We start from the raw sequence: 21631 nt of genomic DNA, 5'->3' as shown, positions 1-21631 counted from the left end.
CACCAGTGAATAATAATAATAATAGTGGTAGTGGTGGTGGTGATAATGATAATAATAAACTGACTCAATCCTCAGTGGAAACATGATATTGTTTGACAATCTTCATGATATATATGTCCTGTTATGCTTTACTCTCATCAACAGAGAACTATCCGAAATCCATTTGAAATTTTTCATCTTCTCACTAGGAAAATTTTCAAGATCATTATTAACATGGTTATCATATTCATATTCATATTCATATCGTCTTTATTGCAGAAACTTCAGAGGACATCTAAAGCATTACAATCGTCAGATCTTAAAGTTACAGATTAAAATGCATATACAATATTTACAAAAGGAAAAAATTGGATACATAATATTTACAAATATGGATACAGAAAAGAAAGAAAGAAAAAATATATAAAGATATAACTGTAATACATATCAATTGTAATTCCAATACAAAGAATAACGATCACAACACAATACAATAGATAACTACTCGTACTATACATGTCTATTTATTTCTCTCATAGTTCTTCAATTTTTCACTTTAATTGCTTTGTAATTTCGTAAAACTCTTCTATATCATATATTGGATTATCTAATAAGAGTGATTTGAGTTTACTTTTAAAAGTACCCACTTCGGTATCTCTCAGTGCTTTTGGGAGAGAGTTGAATAATTTTGCGGACGTGCCAATAAAACTCTTTTGTGTTTTGGTATAATTGTAATACACTGCCATTATATTATCTTTGTATCTTGTGTTATATGAATGATACCTGGAATGTTCAGGGAAGTTATCTCTATTCTCTTTTACATACATTAAACATTGAAAAACAAAAATAGCAGGAAGAGTCATTATTTTGAGTAGCTTGAAACTAGGTTTGCAGTGACTACGAGAAGGAAGACTACATAACAATCTGACAGCTTTCTTTTGCAGCTTTAAAAGCTTATAAATGTTACTAGATCCACCCCAAAGAATAGTACCATATGATAGAAAGCTGTGGATTTGGGCAAAGTAAACAATTCTTAAGATTTTCAAACTAACGCAACTTCTTAATTTTCTCAACATGTATATACCCTTTGTTACACTAGCTGCCGTGATTTCAATGTGATTATACCAGTTTAATTTTGAATCAAGTTCAAATCCCAAAAATTTAACTGTAGAATATTTTTCTGTGTAATCTAGATTGTTATATGTAACATTAAGATCTTGTATTTTACTCAGGTTTAAACACAAAAGGTTTGCAGTACACCAATCCTCAACTACGGTTGTTATATTTTGGGTTAATTGTTCTTTTTCGATAGTTGATTTAGAACTTACACAGACTCCAAAGTCATCAGCGAAAAGATAGCCTTTAGCGGGAATAGTAGCTACTTTGGGAAGGTCATTGATATAAATAAGGAATAAAATGGGACCCAGAACAGATCCCTGTGGTACCCCAGAACCCACTTGTAAGTATTTGGAGTTCGAATTATGGAATTCTACTTTTTGATATCTGTCTGATAAATATGATTTTATAAGGTTTAACGCATCATGTTGAAAACCGTAGTATTTTAATTTACTTAAAATAATCTTATGAGATACCGTGTCGAACGCTTTTGACAAGTCATAAAATCTAACTTTAGTAAAGTATTTACTTTCTAAACTGTCTAAAAGATCTTTAACGAAAGAAGTTGTTGCTTTAATTGTACCTAATCCTTCTCTATACCCAAATTGGGAGCTACTAAACAATGAATTACTCTCAAAATATTTAACTATTTGATCATTGAGTAATATTTCAACAAGCTTGGCTACTACAGGGATTATAGATATAGGTCTATAGTTGTCACATTCTGAATTATTGCCCTTTTTGTGTACTGGAATTACTTTAACATGTTTTAACATATCAGGAAATATCGACTCTAATATGCAACTGTTGACAATGTGTGTTAAAGGTTCAGCAATAAAATGTATGTCACTTTTAAGTATAATAGAATTAAGACCATATACATCACAGGTACTACTATTTTTCATCTTCAAAATTGCTTTTTCAACGTCCTTAACAGTTACTAATTTGAAGCTAAAAGTACAAGATGGTTGAGGAATAGAATTCAGATAATTAAAAAATTTCTACTAGGAGTTTTTGCCTTAATCTTCTTTACTATTTCATTTATTTTATTAATGAAAAAATCATTCAAATCTGTAGCGGTAATTGAAGTAGGTTCATTTTCATTTTTCCTAGTTAAATTGCATTCCCTTCTTACAATATTCCACATGGCCTTACTTTTGTTTCCAGCATTATTTATTAGTGAGTCATTATTTTTTATCCTGGTCTCTTTCAATAACTTCCTAAATTGCTTTTTATATTTTATATGAAGTTCTTTAAATGACTTATCGCCAGTGCTTATGTAGAAATCATAATACATGTTACTTAGATCTTTAACTCGATCTAGTTCTATGCTTTTAACTTTGTTAGCTTTAGGCATCGTCGATTTGTCTTTTAATGGCTTTAAGGGAAATGCAGTCTCAGCTGCGTAAATCAATGAATTTAACAAAAACGTAATTTTAAAATCAATTGAAGGTTCTAAATACATATTGGTCCAATTAACGTTACTTAAAAGATGTCTGAAAGTAACTTTACTATCATCAGTGATGTTGCGTGCCAGTTGCTTAGTATGAACTTGAGGAATAGAACTAAATTTTTTGTACCTGTCATTTTTCGTAACAATTAAATCTAAGCTACCTATTACTGGCCAATGGTCTGAAATCCAAGTTTTTATCACATAACAACCCATACTACTACTACTGTTAGTAACAATATTGTCTATGCAGCTCCCTCCATTAGGTGGGTTAGGTCTAGTCACTTGTGTTGTTGATATGCTTAGGCCGAAAGAGGATATGACATTATTTAAGTCTTGGCACTCTATACTTTCTCTTTTTCTAAAATCAACGTTAAAATCAGCACACAGAAATATTCTACAATTGTATTTACAAACATATTCTAAGATGCAGCTTAACCTGTCTAAAAATAAATCAAAATTCTTATTCTCTGTATTTGGTCTGTACAAGGAAATGATAATTACTTTTAAATTTACAAGGTATATAGCTGTTACTTCAAATTCCATCTCAACTGAAAATCCCGTAACACCATCTAATCGTTTATAATCTATACCATTTTTTACATAAATTAAACAGCCACCATGTTGTCGTGAGGGTCTACAGTAATAGTTTGCAATGTTGTAGCCGTTAATATTGTGAAGTTTAATCTCGTCATAATCAAGCCAGTGTTCTACCATACATATCACATCTAAACTTATATCCAAATCTTGTATAAAACTGGCTGCTGAGTGAAATTTATTGGAGAGACCTTGTACATTCCAATGCAAGATGCTAAACTTATTATTAAGTTCTATTTCATGCTCATTTAATTTTTTCTTGTCAAGATCTAATTGTTTGAGGTTCTTACTCTTTGTCTTTACTGACCGATCAGAGTTAAAACAAGCTGAGCCTATTTGATCGGTCATACAAGTTAGTTTTTTTGTAAGTTTACTGAAGCTTGCTCATCTAAAGATTCTTTAGGCCAACCAATTGGAATAATGTTAGAAACAGTAGACATATTTGAAGTTATTGATTTGTTTACAATGTCAATGATCTTGTTAGTTACATACATTTTGCCTAATCTATTAAGATGGAGGCCATGTGAAGTATGATACCTTTTTCCTAATCTACTTATATCTACAAATGTAACATTATTGAAATATTTACAAAGTTTGCGCATTTCTTCATTCGTTTTCTGCACTTCCAAGTTAACACAAGACCAAGTGGTCAAATCATGTCGATGAGGAACAGACACAACAATAACATTTGAGCCTCGTAGCTCATTAAGTTTTCTCCGTAGTGCTGTCATTAGATCCCTCTGTTCATTTCTTCCAATGTCGTTGGTACCAGCTATAAATACAGAGAAGTCATTCTTACCTGAGGGTAGCTTACAGTCTGTTGTTACATCTTGAAATTTGGCGGATGGTTTAATTACGCTTCGTACGGAGTAAACACTTTTCTCTTCGATATACTGTCGTAAATTTCTACCGTGACTATCACAGAACAAGTTAATCTGCGTTTTTTTCATTGATTTTATGTTCACTGTGTTACGAGTACACTTATTCGTTTCCTTGTCGTTTCTGGTATGTACTGAATTTGGGCTCTTTGAGTCTTGAATAGATGAGAACGTGTCTTCTTCAGTTAATACACTGAACCTATTACTAACACACACTGAATATAAATCACCTTCACTAGCGGTATACGTGGTCATTCTTTTGCCTTGCACTGCAGTTTTTACAGGTTCTGTTGGACATTTAGGGGTTGAACGAGATAATGAAAGTACTTGTTTGTCATTGTTTTTTGCATATTCTACTTTTTTCTGTCGTTTCACATTCACTTGGGGATTGAGATTTCCACATGTTTCCTGTTGTAAACGAGGAGGAACTTTATTATTTACAACTTCACTCCACAAAAGTTGATTCGGCCTTGCACTGCTAACATTTGAAGGTGGGCTTTCGTTAGACATTGACACATGAAAGTTTCGCACTTCTGTACTTAGTATTTCAATTATTTTGCGTAGTGAGGCTATTTCTTCGTAAAGCTTAGACACTAGTTCAAGATTTACATCAGTACTTGGCACCATACTCCGATCTTCATTTGTTTGCTGTGTTTTGGACATGCAAAATGAGCATACCCAGTTTAGGACATTTTCACTTTTTAGAACGCCACTGCATTTTCCGAGATGAAACGCATTCTTGCATGTGCTACAGTAGATTTTATTTTTCATAACTCTGTTGCACTTATGACATTTAATGTGTTCTTCGAACATATTGTTAGTTACACTCGCAGTTGTTTCAACACTACCTGCCATTTTGAGCGATATGGCTTTCTTTCCTAGCAGAGCAAACCCGTAAGAAAATACTTAGATAGTCAGTATTCTAGCGAAAGATGAAAAACCTTTTAACACATACTTATCACTGTACTTTTACGTAACTATAACACTACAATTTACAAGTTTTCAGATATATTAAACAACTTAATTCAGTATCTAAGTTCAACTATTCCTTTGAGGTCTGGTCTTCAGTGCACGCAACATGTATCTTCTTCAAGGTTTTTACTGGACGCAACGAGTTAAAACTGTACATTAAGCAATGACTTTAGTAGAGATTTATCAATTTTTATTTTTTCAGCAATTCCAGGGCCATAGCGGACTTAACTACTACGGTGCCGCATCTCCTCCTATGTACAACCTCTGTATGAGGTTACAAGAACAAGAACAACTATTTGTCGACATGGATTTATGTGCGCGACATAAATACACACTTTATTGATATAAAAGAAAGAAAAAGAAAAAGTTTTCTATAGAAGTAATTTATTACTTTCAAATATTTCATTTAATTTATTCCGTAGGAAAAGATCTCTTTTCTTAAATTATTATTATTCATGTGAGTAGAGTTAGATAAGCCAAGAAATTTGTAATAATAGAACTTGTTAATTTATCTATTCTTGACAAAAATATTAAAATCTAGTTCATTCGTTGCTGACGTTAGTTTATAGTATGGTATTGTCTATCTATTTGAATAGTATTCACAAAGTTTGCTTAAAAGTAATATGTATAAAAATTCAGGTGCTGGTTTAAAATATTTAAGCACAAGATAATATTCGAAAAGTTCATTATTCAGTATTTATTACCGTTCAGATTAAGAATACCACTAATAATAATTCTAGAAAAAGATTTTTGCTACTCCTTTTACTAATTATCTTCTTATGCCTCTGTGAAGTATTTGCAACGGACAATATAAAAGTTACCCACATGAAATAGGTGAAGTTTAGTGGGCATCAGAAATAAGTATTTAGTAATTGAAATTATTTTAATAGTTATCGCCATATCATTTTGCAAAATATAGGAGGTTAACAGCCGCAGATGGCGGCTTCGAGATACAAAATGTACGGAGAAATGAAGAGAATCATACTAAAGGTCAGCATGAGAGTAACAAAGGTAATGAAGGTTATAAGTGTAGGCTGATTAAATCGTTAGAATATCGAAGTTAAATTGTGGACTGTATAAGTTCGCGCATTGATGCATTATTACGTAAACCGGTTCTACAGCTTATTATGGTAGTGCTTCGAACCCACTGTCTTACTAACTAATCTAGGTCGTATATGCTGCATAAATGGAGGAAATGTAGAGTGGAAACTAATACGAGGAGGGTTGCATCTGAAACAGATATAGTGAAATGGGTCAAATTTTGGATTCTATCTTATTTCAAGTTTGTAAAATCCATGGAAGAAATATGTTACTTGATTTCACAATAGGATTGTACGAGTAACGAAAATATATCGTGATCCTACCTAGTAGGCTTACATTAATAAGATAGATATAAGAAATGGAAAATGTTCTTTTACCACGGACTAGTCTATAAAAAGGACATGATAAAGTGACGTAATCCGTGAAGGTAGTGTACAAAGTATTTACAGAAGTGTTATAAAGCTGCATCACAGACAAGGCATGAGTTTTATGCCACAGAGTATTTTTCCACCATCCTCGTTTATGCCTATACCCATAATCGCTGACGCGCTTCCTTCCTACAGCACCCTCTCGCTGCCCTGCTGCGCTCCTGGCTGATATATAGCATGCGTGCTTTTATGGGTCACCTAGCACAAGTTGGTTTGTGTATTATATGACATAGGTGCACATGCTGTATTTACACTCAGTCCTCCTAAAGTACATCTGCATTCATTAAAGCAACTCCTCCTTTAAGGAAGATTTCTAAGGCAATAGGTGTGCCCACCAAAAATTTTCTGGGGAGACAGTACCTTTCACTCAACATTGTGGGCGTAAAGAAAGATTGATGGCACTGCATCCCTCCCCAAATTTGCAAATTGTCACATGACATGAGTTAAAGGCTTGCAATTTGGGATAAATCCTATCAATGGTAGGTGCCAGCTTATATTCCAGCAGCACAAAAAATCCTGTTTACGGTACAGTTCTTAACATTTATTGTAATTAATGGGGTTTCCAGGGCTAAGATATGACTTTAAAGGTTTCATGACAGCACAATGAATTTAAGGTCAGTGGCTGAGCATATATTCAAGTTCTCGTCTTCACTTTTGAGTTGAATTGTTTACCATTTTGACACTGAAAATTAGCTTTTAAGTGTCCTGCTAAGAAGTTCCATCCTGTTGATAATATCTCTAGCCATTATGAACCTAAGAAATGGATCATTCTTTAAAATCCGCAAAACTCAGCTGCTGATCCTGAAGATGTGTTTACATTGCTTTCCACCTTCACTTATTCCAACGTAGAGAGAATTTCTTTATACTGTTCAACAACTCCCGATATTTGACATGAGTTGAACAATGAGAAGCTGCAGTCTCACCATCGCATCCAGAATAACTGAAGCTACAAACTCAACAGGAGGTTTCGATATACTGTGGAAGCCAAGAAAATTTTCATGAGGACAGAGATCTTCTACAACCCACCTGGCACGAATACTTAATTATTCTTCACCATTCAATCATGAGAATCATCAGACATGGTAGAGAACACGGGTTAAAGGAACACGAATAGCTTCCACACTTTTTTTCATTAAGACTTGGTATACCACTTCTATCACGATCTAAAACAGTTTCTGTTGCGATAAACTTGCTATAGCTTTCCCTTATGCTCTTAAGATATAGTAGCAGCTGTCCATGTCCTCTCTTGAATATATGTTGAACTATGACGGGAGATTTTCTTTCATGATATCACAACACACTTCGCTTTCTGCTCTGCTGACGCCATTTTTAAACAAATGACTGTCGTACTGCGGTCAGCTGCAGTAGATGGCAACACAGACTGTGGCAAAATCTTTAAGTATCATACAACCGATGATTTCAGACCGCATGCTTCTATCACTTTTTTTTTTTTTTTTTGTAATTAATGTTTGTTATCAGGGAGAGACTCTATGTCCACCCTGCGTAAATGTGTAAAATATTAATTAAAACTTACTTCATAATTGTATTTTAATAGATAGTTTTACTAATCTCAAATCCCGTAGACGTTTGTGCTAAGGTTTTACAGCGTGCGCAAATTACGATCTGCTGCATTAGTTTCTTTTTAATCCCACGTCTTAATCTTCGGTTTTTGGTGGATAACTAATGTTAAGCATAGCATACATACATTTTTTTTCACTAAAACAGTTCTTGGTAGTTCAATATTACAGTGGTGCCCCCCCCCCTCATGTCCATGACGCACCCCCGCTCAAATGTCTATCCGTAGGTGTTCTTCCATGAAAAAAATCTTTTCGATTAATTTTTACACCCCCTCAAACATATTTATATAAATTTTTAACCCCCCCAAATATTTCAATGACGCAGTTTGCGTCATAGCCCCCCTTTGTGGGCACCCCTGAATATTATTATTATTGCACGTACTGTTGCAGTCTTCGATGCTGATTCATTTGAGATTATTAACCCGTATTGGCTTAAAGTGCAGCGGGTTTTCGGGAAAATTTTACGCAAATACCCTTAGAAACTACCAAACACCTTCACAAACATGTTACAAACCAATTGCATATACGTTTATAGTATGCGTAGAGATATATGCCATAAATACAAGAAGTACGAGAAACTCGTACCAACTTGTACCAGGTGGTCGCAACATTAAAAATTTATATATATTCTAGATCAGGACAGGACGAAGCTGGTAAGCATGGGCGATAGCTCGAAGAGATGTTCGCATGGAGCAGGTGAAAAGCAACTGTCGTTAGCCTAAAATTTTATTATAGATTACAGTCACTACAATGGACGTTTTTTTTCTTTCCGAAATAAATTTCAAATAACTCTAGCTTTCGATGCGATTATTTTTAGTATTTATACATAATGTCTGTTAGTTTAGTCTTTCTTCACAATTGAACTATCTATAGAATACAACATTCAGGCAGTCTGTACATCCTGCCTCCTCACATCTGTACATGTCCTTTTACAGACACAAGTGAAAGACACCCCTTGATAATAAATGACAAAAGGTACCATAAAGGGGAGATTTTTTCAATTGTTTTCTCAATATCTCGCACCGTTTGCAAGATTTGAGTGTACCTCAGCTTGGAGCTTCTAATTTAGGTATGATCAGTGTTTTCTTCTTGCATGCAGTGTCATAAGTAAATACATTACACACAAAATTAATTATAATGTCAGTCATGGGCAAAACACTCCAAATAATAAAAAATCGTCTTAACCTGGAGAAATGATTATTCTTCATTTTTCATTATCATTTGGTAATGCAACAAACGCCTGAGAGAGATTCAAACCTTGTATCAAGTAAATGGTGTTGGAATGTATAACTCGTAGGATGTGATGCTTTTTTTTTTTAAATTTCAACATTTCCAGTTTACAACTGAAGAGTGTAATAAAGAAATAACGGCTGTTTTTTTCTTTTTTTTTTAATATTCAGTTAGAACCGGACAGTCTACACAAAATTTGGTATCGATCAGTGAAAACGGTACGTTTATAGCACTTGTCGTTCGAGATCTCATTGTCAAAAGGATTGGGGACAAAATAAAAATGTATATCTATATTTTAATATATAGATATATTGTCTGTAAATTTTACAAATATGTGGACCTGTACCGTAATCTGTTGTCTTGATCTACTCTACTGTTAACAAAATTATTCTCTCCATTTTTACTTTATTCTCATCCATCTCTTCTTTATTCTCATCTACTCCGTTATTTTAACGTAAGATACGTGAACAAATGTACTGTAACGAAACCTGATCGTCCAGCGGAAAATTCTCACTAGAGACTACATTTGGTTGGTTTGATTCAATTTTAGCATTCCTTTCATCATTGAGGACCTACGAGAGATAGACCTACAGTTTAACATGACATCCAATCCAATCCAATCCAATCCAATCCAATCCAATCCAATCCAATCCAATCCAATCCAATCCAATCCAATCCACATGAGCTACCACCAGGAATCGAACCGAAGATCCTTCACCATAGGTTTATATATTAAGTATACAGCTATGAAGAAAAATAAGTAAGAGTTAGATTTATTATAGTGAAGTTAGAATTTCAGTTATTGGTTGCTACTGGTACCCCTAAAGTAAATCTGCACTCTGTGAGTAGAATTTCACACACTCATAGAGAAATCCTTATTATAAATGAAAGAGATAGCTTCTTCAAATCTACTATTGTGCAGATAATGTGGGTTTTAGTCAAATGCTAACGACCTTTGCTTTGGGTAGAGTACGTTTGTTTTATCTTGGCACGCTTCCCGCCTAAAGGATGGATATGTCTGCAATACATTGTGGCCATGCCACGCAGGAGCGTCATTTCAGATTTTGCTTGGGGGGGGCAAGACCCCTTGATATAAGTAAAATTTCGCGTTTTCCATTGATTTACTACTATTCTATAGATAAAATCTATATACATCCCAAACTCAGGGGGGGCAAATGCCCCTCCCTGCCCCCCCTAAATGACGCCTCTGATGCCACGGTTAAGTTTACAGTTACAATACGGTAGAAAACAGTAAAACGCCACACCACTCACAAGTTCCAGTAACACACTTGTTCACGTGTGGCAACTAAGCAGTTCAAATACCCGCCAAATAGCAATGACCTCATTTGATTGGCTGGCTGACAACTAACGTCACCTACGCGACACTGCCAATAAGACGGGTATAGGATTAAAACGTTCACGTGAATAATAGCAGAAAGTACTTTAAAAGCTAACCAAGTGCATTGGCGGGAGCATGCGAAGATAAAAAAAGAACGTACTTTAATATGATGGGACTTCAGGTATTTTACACTTGAAAGTTCGTGAATTTGTTTATTTATTTACTAATTTTTACTACAATAAGTTTCGCTCTCTGTTTTGCAGAGAAGTCGGGAATGGTGGAGAAAGGTGCGTTTATTTATTTGAACATGAAAAACGCCTTCAATGTGAGAAGATGGGTCTATTTGCTGATATTTCTTGTTTCACTGAGTACTGTTTATATTATCTACCAATCACCAGTCAACAGTCTCATAAAGATCCAGAAAATATTAACTGGGCTAATGCCTCAAAGTGACTGTAAGTAAACTAGTATACTTTTATTTCAATACTCTCAATGTGTAGTACGTGTAGTCCAAGGATGTTATAAAATAGAGGATCTGCCCATACAACAAAAGTGTGAAGCTATACGTCACAGCTTCACCACACCTACTCTGACCACTCCGCGCCACTAAGATCGCAATGTTTCGAGCCAACAACCATGGCGGAAACGAGAATAGCCAATCAGTCGTGCCGGCTCAGTCGATGCTGGGTTGTCTTTTGGCTTCATTGAGTTCATATGTTGAAGATACATATGGTCAGATCCTCTATTTTATAACGTCCTTGGTGTAGTCAGTAACGATGTTTCAGGTAGAGTGCAAATTTGCAATGAATTCGTAAGAAATTACAGCATTATCTCACTCATAAGTGACGTTTTAACGTTTTTCTGCCTTTTATATTTCTCACGTTTAGAATTGCCACCTTTCCAAATCAAAATGTAGGGACACTTCTTATGAGTAATAAGGTTTGGTGCGGTAGAGAAATGTTCCAGTATTAGGGCGGTAGAGTGTTTTTAGAAAGAGTGAATTATATTTATCTAATTGACTAAAGAAAATGAGTGATTTTAAATGATGTAGGCACTATGTAAGGTACACATTGTATTATTTTTAAAAAATGTCAATGTAAATACAATGTAACATACTATATAAAGGATGAGGCAGTCAAAACCCGTTTTTGAAAATTATTATATAATTGAACTGAAATTTTATTTTCTTTATGTATTGTAACAAATGATCAGAGCGCAAGTGGAAATTAGTGTACAAGCCAAAAATCAGTTTACTTTTCGGTTTACTTTTTAAATATGACTCCAATCAAAATAAGAAAAAAGTAGTCTACTTTTCAACAGAGCAGACCACAAGACGTACAACTGTGTTCTTACACTTTGCTGGAAAATCACCTCTCGCCGATCCAATGTTGTTCGCCGGTCCAGTGTTGCATTGCTACTAAATTTCCAGATATGTAGAACATCAAGGTTACAGCCTACTTTTCCAACCATACACAAATCCTGCGTATGAGCATCTTAGAAAAGGTTTCACTACACAACCCTGTAACTAGACCTATATGTTAAGTACTTCCTTGCCTGCCTCTGTTGTGAGATTTCCTTTTATTTTCATGCTACTGTATAATATTGTGGAAATTACATCCAATAATATTAATAATAATAATGTAATGAAGTTTGTCGATAAACATGAAAGTCAAGCCATTATAAGGTCCCGGCAAAATCCACATCGGGACGAGAGACAATAGGACAAATGGTAAGTCTATTGGCATTCAAGAGTTACGTTAGAAATTTCTGTTTTTACGTTTTATTTAATTTTAAATTCCGACTATTTACACACGTCATGTCGACCTCTAGTGTGAAAGCAATATCATATCACGAAGATGATAGAAGTAATCACGACAACGATATCAATCGTGACTTCCTGATTTTCTCTACAGTAATATGTGGCGACACTTGTGATCTGTGTATTTCTATCTGATGCCACAACATTTAGAGCAACAAAAATATGTTACCATTCCGATTCCGTTCTATGTAGATCTACCCTCCAGTGGTTGGGTGAATAGTTTTGCAAATCACGACATCAGAATGGAACTGGTTTTCGCTTAACTAGTTTCTTTTAATTGAAGGCGCTACGATTATGTTCCAAGTCTAAGAAAGATGGTTTTAATAACGTTGAGTTTAAGGGTGGAATGATGAAAATGGAAAGAAACGAAAAAAATCCAGAGAGAATCCATGCATACAATGTTTGTCCACCACAAAGCACACTTGACAAAGGCTAGGATTGATTTGGGGATCACACATACTAAAGGTGATCGTTCTACCACTTAGCCACAGCGACCCCTATGCTAAATTATTGTATGCAGTTTTGCATAACTGAAGATTTAAGCAATATTAAGCAAATATTGGGTATTACACCATTTAACATTTTTCCGTACAGAAGTTATGTAATACATTCAGAACCTGACGTAAAAACATGTTCGAGCTCCTCGAAATTTCTCTAATTAATTTTACATTCCTTTGATTTACAGTATTATCAATGGCGTATTTAGGGGGGGCTTCCGGGCTTAACTCCCCCCCCCGAAATTTCATTTACTATATTAAAGTAAATTAAATACGTTGCAGAATTTTCACATTTTCAGGAACGAAGTTAGCAAAGCGCACCCGAAACAAAAGCATAAATACGCCACTGAATATTATCCTTCTCATCCCTTGAAAAGTGTCTAAGCAAAGTTACTCTGCATCAGGGTATTTAAAATGTATTTTATTTTATTTTCATTTTCTACTCGTTACACCATCTCAACGCTTCTGATATTTGTTTTTATGTTATGTTCATGAGAAGAATTATGGATTAGTTAAGAAAGATCCAGGAAATCATTGAGTTCAGTTTCCTGATTTAGCTACTGCAAGGGAAGAAGTCAAATTCACTTGGGAATAAGAGGACAGAGCTCTTGAAAAGAAGGGAAGACGTCCTTTACAGTTTAGTTTTCATTGTTTATTAGAGGATAGAAGCGCAATGACAACCTAAGTTGCTTCTTGTTTCAGAAGAGTAAAACAAAATGTAGATAATTGAGCTTCTGGGGATGGCGTTTCTGTCTCCAGGGTTTCTTCACCTTTTCCACCATCTTACCACCAAAGCATATTATTAATTAATACTACCGTAAGTTGTCGCGAATTCTGTCGAGGAATTTGAAGCTTAAAATATATAAATCGATAATCATGCCTGTTGTTCTATATGGGTGCGAAACATGGTCGCTTACTTCGAGGGAACAACGTACACTGAAAGTATTTGAGAACAAGATCCTGAGACGAATATTCGGACCCAAGAGGAACGGGAATGGGGAATTGCGGAAACTTCATAACGAGGAACTACATAATTTATATCGTTTACCCAACATTGTTAGGGTCGTCAAGTCAAGAAAGCTTAGGTGGGCAGGTCATGTAGCTAGAATGGAAGAAAGTAGAAACGCTTTCAAAGTCTTGACTGGAAGACCAATCGGAAAACGGCCATTAGGAAGACCTAGGCGTAGATGGGAGGACAATATTAAGATGGATCTCGCAGAGATTGGAATACAAAGTAGAAACTGGATGCAGTTAGCTAAGGATAGAAGTCAGTGGAGAGCTTTTGTGAACGCGGCATTGAACTTCCGGGTTCCATAGGCCATAGAGTTAGTTAGTTAGTAAGTCTTACGTGCCGCCAACAGCGTCTCGCGTACCACAGGTTGAGAATTCCTGCTGTAGAGAATGATTTTATCACTCCTATAAGAATATTTCATGTACTTTTATATATTTAAAATAAAAGAGATCAGATTATGTATGTTTATTTTGAGCAAGGATTATTACATATAGGAGCTGAGTAGTCACAAACAAATTGGAGATAAGCTAATGAAACAGACTACAAATCGAGTATCAAAGTATTCTTTTTTTACTATTTATATCTATACTCCAATATACATAGATATCACTCCGCTAGTTCCACATATTACCTACTGTATATCTGAACCAAACCCTAAATTACTATCAAGATAGACAATCAACATTATCTGCACACTATCCTTCTCTTCAGACAACATATTGTATATAAGCAGTTGAACAACATCGACTTTCGGCATATAACAATTTTTGGCATACATTTTACCTACTAACAAATTATCTGTCTTGTATTAGGGAAGGCCGGATCTAGATCTAGGAGGAGGCCGCGGATTCGAGTTTAGTATCTCGGAATTTGAACTAGGTCCCACGTTAAAGAGTGAGTTCACGTCTTATACAGGGTCCATTATAAAAATAATTCGCATTTTCTGGGGAAAATAGATTTATTGATTGTACCTGTACAAATGTTTAAAATTCTTCCTGCCACGCCTGGAAGACATCCTGAAAATCCTCGATAGGAATGTTCGGGTTCGATTCCCGGCGGGAGCTCATGTGGTTCGGATTCCACGTTAATCAGTAGGTCCACGTCTCATATAGCCTCGCTGCTGAAAGGGACGCTAAACTAAAATCAACTCAACTCAACTCGATAGGAATGTCTCTCAGGAACGTTGTAACATGCTTTGAGGTGTTTTCCACAGTTTCCCAATGCTTTTCTTTCAGCTCTCTCTTCAGTCGGGAAAACAAAAATAAGTCGCACGGAGCAAAGTTGGGACTGTAAGGGGGATGGGAGACCACCGGAGTGTTGCTCCGGGCCAGGAAGTTGGTAACGGTGAAGAACGTGTGACTGGGTGCTTTGTCATGGTGGAGCTTGACCGTGTCTTTGATGTCAGGCTCACGCGCGTGACTCGGGGTTTCAACCTTTTGAGCACCTCCAGGTAAAAGGCTGAGTTGACAGTTTCTCCCTGCGTTTTCGTCTGTTCTGGTCGTTGTTTGGCGTCCAGAACGGGGTTCGTCGGGGACTACCTCTCGGCCCTCCTTGAACGCCTTGTGCCACCTCTCGGATTGTGACCTTGAAATACAATCTTCCTTGAAGGCCTTTTGAAGCATCTGGATTGTTTCGGTTGCATTCTTTCCAAGCTTCACGCAAAACTTGATGGCTTATTGCTGTTCAAGCGAACGCTCCATCGCACCGTGCTACAAGGTCGAAAAGAACACTTAACGCCGAGGCACATCTTTCCACTCACACTGTTCGGACCAAACTGGCGACCGGCTGCGTTGGAAAGGCAGACCTCCCACCACATTGCCCGACCAGTTTTACCACACTGCCATGGATAGTAGCGTCACAATAAAATCATCCGCATTACTTTCATAATAGACCATATATAGCCTAGTTGTGAAAATGGACGTTAAATTCTAAACCGATCAGTCACTCATGAAATACATGTTCGATTGTATCATGTATTTCAATTTGATACAATAATGTACGCACACTTTTTTATTTTTATTTTTGGGTGACGTGAGTATTTTATAGCTACTTATCTTGATTGCGTATTTTTGGATAATATGAACACTAATTTAAGGCAATAGGGTTGAGCTCAAGCAACGTCTAGCTTTAGTTCTCATATATATGATGCCTATTGTGTACTACTCTGAATTGGATAGGTAAAACTTGCAATGTTGTAAGTAATATTTTCAATACTAGTAAATTCCAATATAGCGGAAACATCTTTAAGAAATAACTTGAAAATCCATATAGGAAAAAATCTTGATTATAAATACATACTGGACTCACTTCTCGTAAAAGTTGTTAAGTTCAAACCAGAGATTTGGTGGCTAATAATTCAAGAACTAAGGACCTTTACTTGCTCGGATTTGAAATGTCGATATATTTTAGCAAGTTTAATATGCGTGTGAAATACTGTGGTATGCAGGCAATAGGTTCTTGAGTTATTAGCTATCAAACTTTGGATTTCGATCTATACACCATAATGTTTCATACTACGCTCGACTGTGGCTCATTGGTAGAGCGTTCACCTCTGGTGCATGGGATACCGGGTTCAAACCCTGCCCCCGCCAAATGAACCCCTTGGTGGACAAACACCGTGTGCGTGGGTTTCTCGGGGTTCTCTCTTTCATTCCACTTTCTTCGTGACACCATTTCATTCAATTCTCATCTTCAACGTTTCCTTTAGCCTTGTCGGCATCATCGTGGGACGTAAAACTAAAAAAATTCATTTCATTTCATTTTCGAAGAAAAACCACTTTCCAGACGTACGATGTATCGTAGCAAATAGAATTATTACTTTTAAAGCAGCAGATACCAGACCAGGATATTATTCTCTCCTCATCAGTCAAAACTTGTTACAGAAAACCAGTTGTAAGGACTTGTAGATTTTAATCCATTCGCTTTTAGGGAAGTTTCTATATCCACTATATACAAGAAATGGATTCTATTATTATAGAAATAGGTGGGTGTCGTGAGGTATCCGCAATAGGCAGGGGCGGATCCAGGACGGACTTCTGGGGGAGCGGTGGGTTGTAATGCTGCTACTTAGAGGTACTTTTAAGAGCTCCAAACTCTATGACTTTTTTTTATTTATATATAAAATACGAAAGTTTCCCCTCCTGGATCTGCCCCTGGCAATAGGTATATTAAAAGTCCCACACAAGCTTATTATAAACCAGAAATTATAAGGTGGTTGCTGCAGGGGCGGATCCAGGACCGACTTCTGGGGGGCGGTGGGTTGTCATACTGCCACTTTTAAGGACTCCAAACTTTGGGATGGGTTTTATTTATATATATAAGATAAGAAAGTTTCCTCTTCTGTGGGGGGCGATCGCCCCGATCGCCCCCCCTTGGATCCGCCCCTGGGTTGCTGTCAAGAGGATGTGATAAAATGAGAGTCGTGATAATGAATTACTTTGAGAACCACTGCTCCATAACAATGCTTGGCAAATAAATGTGTGTTATATAAAAAAAGATAGTGTTCAACGTTTAAGATGAAGTTAAGGTTAATTTTTTAAAATAATACAAATAAACATTTTTTTGAATATTCCAACCTTTATTAATGCTTCAAAACACAATTGTAAGTAGACATTAAAATTGAAACCACATGATTTAAATTTAAATATAAGCTTTAAGTTGTACACAGTTTCTCTTCAACACTATATTCTGTTGACATGATGAGAAGAATAGGAACAAAAGACAACCAAATAAAAAAAAATAAGTGTTTACGTAAGAAAAAATGCTGTTGGACAATGACGTATAAACATATGCCTGAGGAAGAAGAAGCACTTTCAGTTTTGATACAGGTCGTAACATCTGTTTACGGTTATGTCTTGAACAAAAAGTTTAGAATGCTCGAACAGTTATTTTTTATAGTGTTGAAAACCTTTTCTTTTCGGGAAAGGTTGGTAAGTGGGTAGATAGTTAAAAGTACACGTACAAGTGGTAATTTAAAAATTATATATTGTATGAACACTTGTAGTTGGAAACACGTCAGATGTCTGGGTTGGCAACTATCAGGCGGCGACCATAATGCCGGGCTATTGGTGATAGTGTGTTAGGGCGAACTTTGTGTTATGTTCGGAGTAGTATTTATAGAACAGCAGTGTGCAGTGTACTGAGCGAAAATTCATGTAGAATGGCGACCTCTGGCTTCCAAAGGATTCAAAGTGTAGGCACTGGATTGTGTGGTGCTAGCAAAATCAAAGTGACAAATGTGTTGCTTGTGTCGTAAAGAGAGGTAAAGAGAGTCTACAAAACTCACGACGAAAGCACATCGGCGATGAGGAACAGTGGTCGGAAGAATGCCCTCAGTGATAGGTCCCGCTGAGTATTGAGTACTGAAGTCAAAATTAAACTTTTACATCAATTTGAATTGACTGGGTTCCGGTTCACCCAACTATTATGTTTAGTTTAGTTAAGTGGTAATTTGTGACAGCTTCACATCATCAAAAGAATCTTTCACTTCACCGCCCCCCCCCCTAGGAGTCCGTGCTGGATCCAGCCACTAGAATCAATAGACACTTTTCCTATTCTTTTTGTCACCCTTAGTTTTGTAGGAGCTCCCTCAAACAAGTAAAGAAGCGGTAATATTACAATCAAGGGGCGCTATCTACCCCTAACTACACAGGGCCATCTTCGGTAGAATAAAAATGATACGTAATATTCCAATTATGAAGGGGGAGAGGATGCTATAAATATATTTCTTATTCATTTTGTCTGCCCTGCTTATCAGAAATTACTTTCTGTTGGGAGGGTACTGAAATGAGAGGGGTAAAATAAAACGTCGTGCCACCTCCCACATGGTTGCTCAAATAATTACTAAAGAAAGCATTTTAAACTAAGAGGTCCAAGGTTACTACATTAGGTAAGGATGGCATATTCAGGATTATTATTATTATTATTATTATTATTATTATTATTATTATTATTATTATTATTATTATTATTATTATTATTATTATATGAATGTCTTTGGAGCACCGAAATTGTGTAAGACGAATCATGGTATGTAGAGGTTTAAGATGGGTGGTCATAGGGGAGGAAAAACCAGGATTTTTCTCTATCTGACTCTCTAACGTAAAGATTATGTGCTGAATATAAGAGGCATCATCAATCTACAATTGCTTGCTTTTACGTAGAATATCAGTTACTTTAGTTTTCCTCCTTCGGGCTATTTATCTCATGTGGTAAATTCAAAACAATTTCAATTCAAAACAAATACATTGTAAAACTTTTCCGTAATTAAATATCTGGGGAAAATTAAACATTTAACAGGGAAATCTGTTATCAAAATGTCCAAAAAAGTAGATAGAAGACTACAGTATTTAATGATAAACATTGTGAAACTTTATAAAATTCTCCAAATTAGAATTAACTTTTACTGGAAAACATTCGTTATGCACGAGCGAGCATATTGTGAGCAGGAAGCACAGGGAAAATAATTACGAAACTGTTTGCAACAAAAATTAGGGACACTAATGCAAGTGCGACAACGACATTTTTTCCTTTTTGGGGGGGATCGTCATGAGTTTTACATATGTTACAATTTGATTCTTTCCCACATAAAAATAAATAAAATAACCATAGTAATAAACATTCCACTTCAATGGGGTTCGAACCAGCTATCTGCGGCATACAGACTCGTTGCTTTAACTGACTTTTTTTTTTATTGCAACTTAATGTCAGTACAAGTCAATAAACAAACTAAGGAAGGTGATACAAATGGGCAGATACAAGAAAAGGTACATTATGCAGATAGAACACTAAAAAAATTTGCAAAAAACCTATTGCGCATAGCAAAAGGAATTTGGTGTAGCTGAGCATATAAAAACATAATATAGGTAGTATGAACAAGTTTCTGAGATTCTACGAACAAGTATAAAACAGTGTTGCCAATCAACCAATTAACAGCTTGATATTTTGTTCTCGGAAAAATAGTAAAGTCGGGAAAAAGTATAAAGTCTATTGAAATAGCCGTGGGAGTAGTGCGGCACATGTGGGCCATATAGCGACAGAACTGAGGCCACACCACTGTTGCTTCACCACATTCGGTAAGACGATGTGCAATAGTGTCCTTTACATTGCAAGAAGCACAAAGGTCAGAGTCACTAAATCCAAGTGAATGTCGTCGGGATACAGTATCAACAATTTGATGCACCACAATAAACCAGACGGATCTTGCACGATAAGTTAAATAAGGAGCATGTAGAACACGCCAGATACGTTGCCAATTATGATGCGGATGCTTAGTAACAATGGTAGGAACAAGAGTACAAGGTTGTCGAAGTACCGAATACAGTCTTTTAACAGTGGGCACTTCGTCTAAATCATGATTTAACAATCGATAACAAATCTCATACAAAACCGGTTTCAGATATGTATATTGAGGCGGGAGGTGTCCAAGATAGAAAGGTGCTTCTAATGGAACACGGTGTAATAAGTACATGAGAAGCTGAGTGGTAGGATGATCAGGATGCTCGGGGAGTAAACGTAAACATCGTTGGAGAAATAGGGCTTGGGTCTGCAATTCGACATCTTTCAAATTTAATCCACCTTGTTGGAAATCGTTGCACAAGATTTGGTAGGAAACACGAAAAATCATAGGTTTCCACAAAAAATTACCCACAATTTTCTTAATTTTTGCAAGATGACAGTTAGAAAAAGGCAGGACTTGGGCAATGTAATATAATTGAGATAATCCATACAAACGCACAAATTCTAAGCGAGATAAAAGGCTAAGGTTCCGAAATCGATGTTGGTCAAGAACATAAGTTAGCCGATTCACTGCAAGGCCAACATTATTAGTAATAATGTCCACCACACTGGAACTGAAAGTCACTCCCAAGATTTTAACTGACTGTTGTAACTGACCAATGGAAGTAGTAGTAATAGTGGTTGACTTACCCAGAGGCATAACGTACGTTTCATTAGGGTTAAGCGTGGCTCCGGATACTGATTCGTAGAGCCGTATGTGCTGTAGTAAAACGGCGAAGTCAGAGTGACCAGTCGTGAAACATGTTACATCGTCCATAAATGAGTAAACTCGCACAGAAGTATTACATATAGTGACACCATGAAGGGCATGTTGGACATTATATAGAAATGGCCCTAAACTAAGAATAAAAAGTTGACTGCTCAAGGGACCGCCCTGTTGGATACCATTACTAATGCGGAAGGCAGAACTGAGATATCCATTAATTTTGAGTTTGATTGTCCAATTACAATATAACAGCTTAATCCAATTACAGAAATCATCGCCAAATCCATAGGCTTGAAGACAAGAAAATAAGTATGTATGGTTCACTCGATCAAAAGCATTGGAATAGTCCAAGGCAACTAAGGCCGCAGCACATTGGTCAATATCTTGATGGTAGGTGATGACGTCACGTATAGCAGCAAGAATATCTTGAGCACGTTTATGTGGTAGACCACCATGTTGAAGAGGCCCAACAAGTTGGACAAGAACAGTTTGTAATCGGGCACTAATACATCGACTAATTATTTTATAATCGCAGGTGAGTAAAGATATAGGTCTATAGTCCGCCACTACGAGGATGAGTCTTCTTCGGAATTAACACAATGACAGCAGTCCGAGAGGATTCTCCCAAAATGCCTACTTGCAGTACATAATTCACCCATTCAGTAAGCATGGGTCCCATTAAATGAAAAAATG

General features: G+C 36.2%; 2 protein-coding genes across 2 annotated transcripts in view; one reads left to right on the top strand and one right to left on the bottom strand.

Moving 5' to 3' along the window:
• Window positions 1–5346: 5346 nt before the first annotated feature.
• The window catches only part of LOC145674856 (uncharacterized), a 51009-nt gene continuing 34724 nt past the window's right edge, over window positions 5347–21631 (top strand). Inside the window, 2 exon segments of the mRNA XM_081745091.1 lie at window positions 5347–5449; window positions 10871–11062. Coding sequence (XP_081601217.1) covers window positions 10882–11062 — 181 coding nt within the window. The 5' untranslated portion in view covers window positions 5347–5449; window positions 10871–10881.
• On the bottom strand, window positions 14857–20886 carry LOC145675880 (uncharacterized). The gene is given in 7 exon segments (XM_081746676.1): window positions 14857–14972; window positions 15105–15293; window positions 15296–15343; window positions 15346–15422; window positions 15424–15611; window positions 15614–15772; window positions 20863–20886. Coding segments are annotated over 7 exon segments (801 nt in total).

The sequence above is a fragment of the Thermobia domestica genome, chromosome 18, assembly GCF_964235325.1.
Source record: "Thermobia domestica chromosome 18, izTheDome1.hap1.1, whole genome shotgun sequence".
NCBI classification, from domain to species: Eukaryota; Metazoa; Arthropoda; class Insecta; order Zygentoma; family Lepismatidae; genus Thermobia; species Thermobia domestica.
Note: the sequence above shows the minus strand (reverse complement) of the source record. Positions and strands in the feature narration are given on the sequence as shown.